The sequence below is a fragment of the Tyto alba genome, unplaced genomic scaffold, assembly GCF_018691265.1.
Source record: "Tyto alba isolate M040663 unplaced genomic scaffold, T.alba_DEE_v4.0 Super-Scaffold_9, whole genome shotgun sequence".
Lineage (NCBI taxonomy): Eukaryota > Metazoa > Chordata > Aves > Strigiformes > Tytonidae > Tyto > Tyto alba.
Genome location: NW_024881330.1, coordinates 12,857,184 through 12,869,550, shown reverse-complemented (window position 1 = coordinate 12,869,550; position 12,367 = coordinate 12,857,184). Strand labels below are relative to the sequence as shown.

At 40.6% G+C, this 12,367-nt stretch overlaps 1 protein-coding gene across 14 annotated transcripts in view; it reads right to left on the bottom strand.

The window, feature by feature from the left end:
• Positions 1 to 12,367, bottom strand: part of MTSS1 (MTSS I-BAR domain containing 1) — a 129,695-nt gene that overhangs the window by 22,221 nt on the left and 95,107 nt on the right. For 9 of the 14 annotated variants that reach the window (XM_033005749.2, XM_033005742.2, XM_033005739.2 and 6 more), the window contains exons 6-8: positions 11,610 to 11,684; positions 5,835 to 5,846; positions 440 to 597 (exon numbers count right to left, since the gene is read on the bottom strand). In XM_033005749.2, the coding sequence (XP_032861640.1) occupies positions 440 to 597; positions 5,835 to 5,846; positions 11,610 to 11,684 (245 nt within the window). The remainder of the gene's footprint in view (positions 1 to 439; positions 598 to 5,834; positions 5,847 to 11,609; positions 11,685 to 12,367) is intronic. The other 5 variants (XM_033005741.2, XM_033005748.2, XM_033005745.2 and 2 more) reach the window with 1 other exon arrangement.

Here is a 12,367-nt window from a genome sequence, read left to right as displayed (position 1 = left end):
TGCATGGAAGCATCCTGCAATCTGTCAGATAATGTCATTATATACACAGGGGAGGTCTTGAAACATTTATCAGTCCTAGCACTAGAACAGGAGTAAGGAAGATTTATATTAAAATGTGATGTAAAGAAAAAAAGCAGTGGAAAAAAATGTATTAGCAATGTCTCAGGTTGATATGCATTGGGAACTCAAGCCCACCTAAGTCTTTTTGTCCATTGTTTCCCCATCAGTCATCTTGAAAGTATTCAGTGTCTTTTGTCCCTGAATTACTCCAAATGCCTACATGAAAGGTCCCAACTCTCGCCACTTCCTAGGCAGAGATGCAGGTTAAATTTTGGCTCTGAAAATTCATTCCTAAGACATAACTAGCTACTATTTTTAGAAGCTTTTGGCCACTTATCTAATTTGTGAATTGCACCGACTTAAAAGGGAGAGCTCTTACTATCACAGGCCGCAGCATCGAGATGAAAGTACAAAATCGACCACGCTCCTCAATCAGAGCTTTTCTGACAGCTTGCTTCTCGGTTTCTTCAAGCAGCAGGTACTTATCATTGACATCTTGTAAAGCACTATCCAACTGGGGCTGAATGTCACCCCGTCCTGTATGCAAGAAATAATCAAGAGTACATTTTGTCAAAACTGTGGTTCTCCATAGAGAAAGACCTTATTTTCAGCCAGCACTGCCGCTGGATTGTGCTTTTACAATTCAAGAATCAACCAGCATTTTCCCTTAATTCAAATTAGTAAGGGTTTTTCTCCCAATTAAACCAAGCATTTCATACCATTTATTTTTTAGCCCTTTTGCCCAGAATAGAAATCCAGCTCAATTCAAAAGGTTTCAACAAGCCAAAGACAGCATCTAATGTAAGAACTTTCTCTAACTGTTAGCGGTAGAAACCCTTCATATCATCCTTGCAGAAAATCAACATCTTGCTAACTGGGAGAGTATTAATCACTAACCCTAGGTACATCCCTCTTCCTTCCTACTTTTGTGTTTAGCAAGGTCCTAATGACAACTTTGTGGAGTCACTAAATGAGTGAATGAATCTCCTATAAGAGATGGTATAAAGGACATGTTACTGATCATTGGACCACTGCATTCAAGTACTCTACACAGCAATGGCTAAAACAGTTTTCTTTGTTCCAAATCCAAAACAAAACAAAACAAAACAAGCAAACAAACAAATCAACATCCTAAATACATATTAATGTCCAGTATTTGTCTATGGAAATAAAAAAAAATTCCAATGTTTTGCAATCAAAAAGCTTCACTGTGTTAATTATAGTCAACTCATAATACCAAAACTTCTGTGACCGTTAAGTACCTTATTCTGCACCAACTGCTTACTCTCCATAATGCCAAAAATTTACCCCTCTAGGAATGAAGAGCTGCTGCTTTGCCATAGTATTACTGAGCCAACAATGTTGCAATTGCAATATATTTTCATGCAGCTTACACCCCTAAGTATTTCAAAGAACCTCAGTTGTGTAACTTTGTCTCAAGTCTCCCAGAAACACCATCACATGCAAATTAGATACCCAAGTACATATCCATGGCACTGTTGCTAAATACCAGGAAGATAACATTGAAAAATGGTGGGTGAGTTACAAGCAGCTGCCCGAAATCAGTTTTTAAGGACAATAACCTTTCTGCATTGAGCATTTAAAGCTATGAGCAAGAGGAAGAAAAAAGTCTCTTTATGCATACGGTACACAATGCAGATGACTCAAGGTCAAGGTTACAAAGGAAAACCTTTGCCTTATTATCATACGTATTTCTTCAATACTCCAGAGTGAGGTAGAGTCATCAGCTCCCCTGCACCAATACACAGCCAGAGCAACAGGAAAGAAAGCAGCAATGGAAGCAAAGAGAATCACACTGGCTTAGCAACATCCCAGACTGGATATATCCAAATCTCCTCTGTATAGTTAGACGTAAGTCCAGACAAAACCGCACAGATACCCACAAGCAGAGCTCTGCGATGGATCCTCACAGAACCACATGCAGTGCAACACCGGCACGGCCACTGCCAAGGCCACCTGGGTACCAAACTGCCAGTGGGTACCAAACTGTAGGATCAGGCTAGCTGGTGTAATGTGGTCATAAAGTTATTTACTTCCAAAATAGTTTTAACAGCAACAGATTCTGAAGTTGCAGTCATCTGCTTTCTCTCTCAAAATTAGCATCTGCCAGAAACAAGTTATAGAAGAATTCTGGGTAACTCCCTGAAGGTCCTGTGCCTTCTCGTCTGCCATCCTTAAGAGACAAACTGGGCCCTTCTGCTTGAAGACCATTCTATACATTTCAGGCCCTTCCCTATACTCTTCTGTCAGATGCAGTGATTAAACATTCTACTTCTCTGGAGTTGTTTCAAATTCCTTATGAAACTGAGACTTGTACCATTGCTCAGACTCATTATTTTGAGAGCTGCCTGGAAATTACAGCAGGTGAGATAATCTCCTGTTGTTCAAACCTAGATACTGGCTCACTACTGTGGATGTACCAAATGCAAGATACATTAGTTGTAAACTAAATCACACACTCATTAGTTTGGCTCTGGAGAACTGCTGTAAACGTTCAGCTGCTCTGCTGTATGATAATGCCCTTAATGCAGTAAATCCTTGTTAAATGCATCTGCCTAGGCAATGAGCAGACACACACTTAGCGAGCAAATGGACTCCACTGATAAAGTGAGTTCACTTATAGTGAATTTTGGTAATTTATATGGACCTCACAGAGCACCACATCCTGGACCAGAGCAACAAGAGCATTCAAAACATGGGGCAAAAATCAACCTCATTTGCACCTGTGTGACTCACTCAATTCAACACAGTTATCTGGATAATATTCAAGCTGTGTTTTTTAACCCTTTGACAAAAGCATGTGTAAAACTGCATCACTCTCCAACATCCTCTGTATCTCTATGATGTTTCCATTTTATTTCTTTAAGTGAGTCAGGACATTAGCACATATATTATCTCCTCTCCACTACTTTCACAGACCCATTTTTATGATACGGCTCTTGGGCACCTACATAGTCAGTGAAAACACACAAGCTGTCCGGGGTATAATTCAGAGCAGGAAGCAAGTTTAGGTGAATCATTCAGATGAGGCTCTGAAGTCAGATGTTTACATGGCATGAATACAGCTCTCTCCTGATGTCTCCTTGTAACTCATCTTTTAAGAGCAGGAAAGCTTTATTAACATCCTTTGAAAGCTCCATAATGCAGACATCAATCTAGCAAGCCTTTTGAAATCAGGCATAACTTTCCACTCCCTGAATCGCCAGCTGTATCCCATGACACTCTGGCAGCTTGGGAATTTGAGGGATGAGATCTCTGCCCAATTTAACAAGTTTCCTTCACTAAGCAGAAAAAAGCACAGACCCTCACAGCACTCCTAGGCCCAGAGGACACCAAGAATGTGAGGGCCAATTGCTGATCATCTCTGCTCCTCACCCACCTTGGGTCTCTGCTAGTTTGAATCCACTACTTCTCTCAGAAGGGAACATCAACCACTGGAGAGTAACGCAGTTCTTCTCCCCTTTGAATCATGGGGGAAGGTCACTTGTTTATGGCATCCTTGACAACTGCTTACATTATTTTTGCTGTAGACATGAGGCACGCTTTCATAAGGAACACCAGCAAATGATTATTCTCTCTAGCCCACATTCTCTGGCCTTTAGGTTACCTGTTCAGAAACATTTCCAAACCAGCACAAATACCATAATGACAGAAAATAGTTTCAGAACAGTCTCATCATGAAGCAGCTGTAAAAGTGCACCTGGAAGGACACTCCTACTGCAGCTGCAGAACAGTTTGACTGACCCACCAAAGCAATCAGCATTAGCAATGGTCAAAAGCATCAAATGTAGTCACAGGTCTCTGGTCTGCAACCAGCCAGACATGAACGTGATATAGGGATGGTTCTGCAGAGCACGTCCAGTTGAACTTGGAAGAATGAGCCAACAATCTGAAAACCAAGGAGAAATTCAAATCCAGACTTTCTCAAAGTGGAGCCTTGGTGTTCCAGGGAGCAGCAGAAATGGAAGACCAGAAGTTGTGGACTGACTTCTCCAACAGCACCATGCTTCAACAGCCCAGAGACTTGTGGCTTGATACAGGCAAGCTAACAAACTGCATAGAGCTCAATTGCTTCATCAATATTAACATGAATCCACTGCTACTCCAAGAACAGCCTTAATATGTTACCTTCAGAGCAGGTGTTTCACATCATTACCAGGACATGCAAGAGCTTTAAAGGACCAACATGCATTAAACCCTCAGTTTTACAGTATTCTGTGTGAATCCTGGCTGAAAGCTTCATGCAGCTTCTTAAATAACCATTGTTTGAAAAGAACTTTAGTAAAGGAAATCTACTAGGGAGAAGGAAAAAGGTAAATCTAATTTTCAACCCAATTTCATGCCTCTATTTTATAAGACAAACTAGCAAAGCTGTCAGCAACAGCAAAGGAGAACAGTGATTTTCAAACGCTCTCAGTGCAATTCTGAATGCTAAAGCTAATGCTGCTATTGACAAAGCAATGCAGCAAATATTGGTGAAATTATTATTTTCCACATTTTCATGTAAAGAATGCTCCCTTGCACTTTTTTAGGTATCTGCACAGACCCTGAATATCCAATATTGGACACTTTACAGAGTGGCAGAACTTCCACCATATGCGACAATGCTGAGTACACCTCTACTTGTACAAACCAAAGTGGGCTCCAAGTCATTCATTCCCAAATCACCTTTTTTACAAGAGCATGACTGCTTCAGAGGGGTTATTCATCCTGATAGCCAAGTCCTGCACAGTAAATCCAACAAACAAACTAATACAGATCTAGGCTGAAAAGAGAAGAATTCTGCCATGGAAAGGCAGAAAATCTCATTGCTGGGGTTAACTTCAGATCCCTTCAGCAACAAAATCTGAGTCGTTCTGGTGGCTACGGGAGATCTGAATCAGCTGCTAATGTTCAAAAGTGCTAGGCTGTCTCTTAAAAGTTACCAAAGGAAACTTCCATATTAAATCACAAACCAGGAAAAACACAAAGTGTGGTTTCAAAAAGAGGACAAGCAGCATGCACCACAGTGCCCAGCTCCAGGAGCCCAGCTGAGGTCCTGACCCAATCAATCCAGGCTTCTCCAAAGGGCAATGCCTACATCATTACACCTAGAAGTGGAGGTACGATTATTTCTCTCAAATTCAGAAACACAGCGTTTCATTCACAAGATGATCTCAAGGCAGCTACTTTAAATTTGTAATACAATTGAAACAACACTCCAATTTAAACAGATTTGAGATGTGATCAGGCAGCAGAAGAGAAGACAACTGTGATGCTGATTTCCACCCCTTCCCCAGCATGAAGTTAAATACTGTGATTTCTTATCTATCAGTTAGGAAAGGTGCATGCGATTTTCAGAAAAAAGGGGGGACTTTGATCACAGGTTTACAAAGAACAACACTAAGGACTTTAAGCTCTAGACTTTAAAAGTCATATTAACAATAAGATAATCAATTACTTGAACATCACCTTGATGACATGTCTATTCCATTTAACTTCTCTCCCAACTGTGACATATCAGTCCATATTAATCCCTTTCTAAAATAAACCAGAGGTTTATCTACAATACTGATTTTCTTCTTTTCAAGTGATCCAATTAGATGCCAAAAGAAAATAAATCAAAAGATGGTTTGTTCGTTAAGATTAGGCAATATTTTAGTTTCATTAGAAATTAAAGTCTAGGCAGTTAGTGGAGACCAGACACCATATAGAGGCCACAGCAAGGGCTACAATAAACCAGCCACCGGGGTTACAGCATGGCACAGACTTACCCAGAGCCTCAGCTGTCAGGCAGGTGCGCATGGTGAGAAATTGCAGGACACAAAATTGACACAGAAAGGAAAATAAAAAAAGTCAAACTGGTATTCCAGCATTCCTAGAGTTTAGACATTATCATCAGCGCCAAGACAAGAGAGCAAGGCAGTTTGGACTAGACTGTTTTGACTTCTTCCGTTGCTGATAAGGACAAACACATTAGCTTTGCTTCTTGATGAGCTGTTTCAAATTAAACTCCCAGTTATTTGCCACACAGTTTTATTTTACGAGACTTAAACCAGTTTAGGAACTTTGCTTAGCTTGCAGATTCCTAGGTGAGAACACATTAACCTGTGCTTCAGAGAAAGTGCACGACACAGACAACTGTCAAACTCTGGTCAAGCTGATGGAAGTGACATGAAGCTCATCCCCTCACAGGGAAGAGGGAACTCAAAGTTGCAAAACTAGGTGGGTGCTGCATTAGTAACCACAGTGCTTTTTCATGTTCTCTACTGCAATTACATTAATAGATTGTTAATTAAATGAAAAACTAATTGCTGATGCAATGTGGAAGAACATCAGAAAGATTAACCATGATATGTGTATTTTAATTAAAAAACTTTATATATAAAGTTTTGCAATAAACCTGGCTTGCTGTCAAAAAGAGGGGAACTATCAAGAGGCATTCAAAACTCAAGGAATGAAAATAAATCAAAGAAATATCTCTGGTCACTGATTTTGCAACATGTCTTCACTGAATTTTTATGAAGTGGAGCTTACATTATAAGCTTGCAGGGGGAAGAAAAAGAAAAAACGTCAAAAAAAACCCAGAGGCACCATGGCCTTATCCACACAGGATTTTTTCCCTGCAACAGATCAGGATAATTTGCTCATTAGCTTCCCTCCTTTAGAGCTTCATCATACTGACTCCGCAGTGAGTCCTGGCTCTCACTTCAGTCATCATGCCACACTCGATCAGTTTAGAGGAATAAGGCTGTCTCCTGGCGGGGAAAGCTCTGGCCAGAGGTTCTCCCTCCCCAGCCTGCCACTCCAGACAGGGCAAGTGCCAGGTATAGAAAGAGTGAAAAGTACTTGAACAAGGTCTGCATTTGCTTTAAGAACCGAGATGTTCTTCAGTTATAATTATATTTAAGAGCTTTATGTTTTCCATTTAAGAGTCAGGGCATTTGTGCAATCATCCTTGAGAGGAGTATAACAATATTAGTTTCAAAGACCAGAGTGTAACACAAAAACAGCTGCTAAGGCTCTAAAACACAAACGTTATCATCTTTGCTAACCAGGAGGGGAAGAAGATGCACTATTGGCAGTATTAGAGTAAATTAACAATCATTTTCTATTCTCTCAATTTCATTAAAAGTAAGAATACTTTCCAAAACTGCTGCACACTCAAAAGTAGAGGTTGTGAGTTTGGATACTCAATGTTGATGGGACACAACATGAAATGTTGTACTGAATGTTAAGGGCACTCTGTAGAAACTTCTATGAATGGCTTAGAGATAAAACTCAGTTTTCACATTAACATGTGCTGTATTACTGGGAGCGTTACATGTAACTCCTTTTCACAAATCTGCTTGGATTTAAACGTTTTCCTCAAAGCTCACACACAGTGTCATATGAAGAACCTGAAAATGGAATCTACCAGTCATGTTATAGGCAGAAGGGAAACCTGTCTAGTTTATCATTAATAGCCAACCTGAAATAGAGAAAATAAAGCCAACATGCACGCCGGATTTTACATATACATTCAGTTACATTTTAATTTAGTCACTTGATGCTTTTTTTTAAAACTAATAATCATGCATTTTGTTAACCTTCCAAAATGGTTACATGCAGAGCCACAGCTGCTGCCTCTCCTCTGAATTCAATATAGCATAACAGCTTCTAGCAGCTATGGATCCACTTATGAGGCCTTGACTCAGCAGAACCCTAAACATGGAATTTATTTTAAATATATGCATAATTATTGTGGTGACTCAGGTTAGCTGGGCTAACTTCTGATGCCCAATGTTTGTCTGAAAACAGAGAGCAATTTAGAAGATGTATCCAGTTTCATGCACTAAGTAGCTTCATCTGTTCAGACAAGAGCTAAGTTTCAACGCCGGGGTGGGCAACAGGCCCTACAGGCCTGCTCCCCTTAGGAACAAGGGTGTAAGGAAAAGGATGCACCTTGAAGATCATCATGACACCCCCAGGAACTGCATGGATCTGGGAAGCGCACCAGTATCACATTTAGACTACATATATATAGACTTCATATGGATTATTATTTTTTTTTAATAGTCAAAGGCAACAAAAGGAATGAAAATTATCCCTGTAAGGTCTTTTGAAATACAAGGCCTTTATTTACAGACATTTGTCGTTTTACTAGATACACTCTAGCAAACTTACAAAAAGGACCCCTAACACCTTGGTGTTTGGAAAGCTCGGTGTTTTCCCCATCACTTCAAGCTCTGGAACCACCTTTATTGCAATTAACACACCTACTCTACAAGCACAATTTCTAGTAAATGATCTTAAATGCCCGGCCTGAACTTTCAATTTGGCTGCATGGAACCAGAACAAACAGACCATGCACAAGCCAGAGAACAGGCAAACCCCAACATATCAGCCCCTTAGCGCTAAGGTGGGGTGCCCAACCTGTAGCAGTCCTGCCAGGACAAGCCACACAGCCCATGGCCCTCTCTCCCAAATCTCCTTGGGATGCAGGCAAGGAGCAAGGAGCTGCTACACATGCTGTAGCTATCGGCTACAAGAGGGACCTTCTGCAGCCTGATGTGGCAGGGAGAGAGGACACCACTGCCATGACACGAATGAGAAAAGTAGAGGGTTATATCTGAGTTCGTAGATCTGAAGCTGCCCAAAGCAGAAAAAAACACACCTTCCCATCCAGTCACGGCAGAGAAAGCTTGGAGGACATTTTTAGTAGCATGCATGATATTTAAGCAAATCCAGAATTCAGCAAACATCTCACTTGCCCACAGATGATCATAAGGTTAATTCAAAAATATTCTTACAAGTGCTAGGAAGGGAATGAATTGGTTGGTTTAGAGTTCCCATAGGTGAGTCAGTAACTTTACAGAAAAATCAAAGGGACAGGTCCTGCTTGAGGAAGAACAGAACAAAAAAAGTAAGTCTGAGCAACAGGGAAACAGGAGAGTTGAAGACACAGTAAGACATTCATGCACTCAGCCACATGCCTGCCAGGACAGTTTCACCCAAGAGTTTCCCTGCCTGTAGCACAAACCTCATTTGTGACCTAAAGCAGAATCACTTCTGCAGTTTTATCATTATATAAAGAAACAGTTTATTGATATTTTTATTCCTCAGTGACAGCAAGAGCAACATATTTCACCATGCAGCACATTAAACAGATCTGTCAAGGTGGGTACGTAGAAAAGAGTTTTCATAACATTTGACACTGAACTCAGACCAATGCTTTATTCCTTGAAGCTTGTGATCAAAAAGACAAAGAGGAGAAAAAGCATCTGATACTTTTTTTTCCTTCTATATATAAGCGCTGTAGCTAACTTGCAAGAAGACAGGGTGAACTTTATTCCCCCCTCCCGCACACTCATGCTAGGAACCCACAGGGCCAGCAGCTTTGGGTGTTTGTTCTCAGTATCTGTATGAGTCTCAGCACCCCACTGCACCTCTCCTCCCCAGGAGCCGTGAGAACAACTCTCAGCTCCTCAAAAATACTGCAGCTCCTCCTTTCCCCCATGCTGGCTACCCGCCAGCCTCCGTTGCTCCCACCTTGCCCATACGCGTGCGTCCCTCTGCAACCAGCTTTAACCCCCCCAAAGTCCCATTGGGTTTGTGCTCTGGACCCAAAGAGCGTGTGTGTGACAGCTGTTCTGAGGGACACTGCACAGAAATACAGCAGGTTCACTGACAACTCCGAAAGCATGTCATAACAGCAAAATTAATCAAGAGAATGACATTAAAAAAATAAAGAAGTCTTCAATCATAGCATGGCTGCTATAAAAATGATAACAAAATGAGGCCTGTTCCACTCCCTGCTCGAAGATGTTTAATCCTGAAGGAGGACAGGACACCAGTGTGCTGACCCTTGTCACTAGACATGGCACATATTTGGGGAGGGAGATAGGAACCCAGAAAATCCAAGGAGAAAATCCACTTGCTTTAACCACTGCTGACAGACACCTATGGTGGCATCTGCACTATGAGAACAGTGTTTTTTTTCTTCCAGAAGGCTTTAAGTGATTCTCTCTCCTCTTCCCACCTTACAGAAAATGCTGTCTCCTCCTCCAGGATTGAATATTGATTTATTCAAGACTCTGAAGCAGGATAAAAGGGAGATGGAGCCAGATAGCTGTCAATTCATAGAAACAGGTTCAAAAAATGGTTCCTTCATATCAGATCATGGACATGCTTTTCTCAGCTCTCACCTACCACTGAGGGGTTGTTTGTGTCACACAAGAACAAGAAGCAATGAGACCAGAAAATGGGGTTAGAAAGGAAAAGAAACAGAGGGAATAACACAGACCCTCTAAAGCTGTTGGTCTGAAGTTAGACAATTCATCACACAAAATGAGAAACACATTTATGCATCACAAAAAAATCATGTCCTCCTAAAGATGACCATTCTGATTTAAAACACTGAACGTTTCCACAGACATAGAGAAACACAGAGCCCACTAAGCTAAGCTCCCTCTTGCTGGCTTCCATCTCTCCCTCCCTCATCCCTCATCTAAAGTCAGCTAAAATTCAAGAGTAGTTTTCCAGTCATGTGGCTTTCTACCAGTGTAATTATTGACTCACCTATTAGGAAGGACAGTTAGAGACAGCTCACCTGTTCTGGGTGACACACAATTTTAAAAGTTCAAGAAACTACCCATCCCAGCATTTATTTTGCTCTTCCCTGGGCTCACAGTTTTTATGCAGGAGGGGAAGCACAAGTCGAAACCTGCAGACTGAGAGCTGCCACATTTCCTACCTGGCTGGGAAGAGCCCAGTACCGGGAAAAGGAACCAGAAAATCTGCTTCTGTACAAGCCTCCATATCATTTTTCCAAAGCTTGGTAGGGTTTGCACTTATCCAAATAAAACCCTTAGTGACGGCAATGCTGCAGCTATCAGTGATGCATGTTGCCATTAACAAAATGATGAAACTCCTGTGACAAGATGGTGGTGGGAGAGCAACAGGAGCATGAGATTCAGCTGCTAAAAAAGACAGATCGCCTTTATGGAGAACTCCTTTCTTTTCTTACTCATCTTTAGTTTTCTATGGTTGCCAAGTGCCCTCCCCCTGACAACAACCCATGCCACCTTCTCACACTCTGAGAAATAATGTAAGGTTTAGGAGATTACAGGCTGTTAAAAAAAAAAAAAGAAAAAAAAGAAGAAACGTGGAAAGGGAGAACATTGACAAATGTTAATAGTTACAGAACATTTACATAATGGATTTTTTATATTGTTCCAAAAGTTTCTAGAAAATGTTGCAGGTATCTGCACAAGTCATGTTACAGTGTCAACGTTCCTAACAGGAATAAGTTAGCAGCAAGAGCTCTATTTTAAAAGATGACTGATTTTGTACATACAGCTTTAAGGTTTTTGTATAAGAACATTAGATACCATCTTCAGAATATGATTTAGATGACACATACTAATTGTACCCTGGTGTTCAAGTACGTACCAGGAATACATTACAGGGGACCAAATTATTACAGTAGAAAGTCCTATCCCTGTTCAATCTTTGTCAATGAGCACAGCACAAAAGGTTTTTATCAGTACAAGCATGAAGCAAGTTACCTTTCTTTGCTTTCTTCTGTAGCTTCAGTGTATCAGACGATTTCTTTTTTATTTCTTGGCGGGCTTTTTTGTATTCTAAAAAAACACACAGTCTCTATTATCAACATACTCGATGACAAAACAAATGTTTTTCACAGAAAAGGCTATGTTTATAGACATTAGACTATACATTTTAAGAGGACAGCTATTATTAATCAAAGCAACTTAGAACTTGCGTTTTGTAGTGCCTATATGTTTGGCTTAATATAATATTTTAGGGTGTGAGCACATTCACATACCAAAATCTTTCCCAAACAAACAAAACCTTTACAGAAATAACAACTGAGAACACAGTACAAAATTAGAGTGCTTTTCATTTCAGAGACTCATTCACTCTCAGGAATGGAAAACAGAGATGACAGGTTTCTCGAAACATCTGTGTTCAAAAACAAGCATCCAGAAATGGCAAGTCAGAGAATATCCTGTGATCCCTCTCCAGCATGAGAGTCAGGCAGAGGGAGAGGGTGCTAAAACTTTGCCCAAGGAAAGGTCACATTGCCAGCTCTTTCTGATGAAGTGGAGCACACTGCAGTTGTCCTCGTTTTTAGATGAGCAGCAAATCCCGGGAGAATTAAAATCCCAGAACAAAATATTCCACCTCTAGTCAGGCACACTAAAGGTACCAGATATGAAAACTGATACTTTAAAAAAAAAAAAAAAAAGATAAAAAAGATAAAAGGCATGTATGCATGTATATACATATACACATACACTTTAAC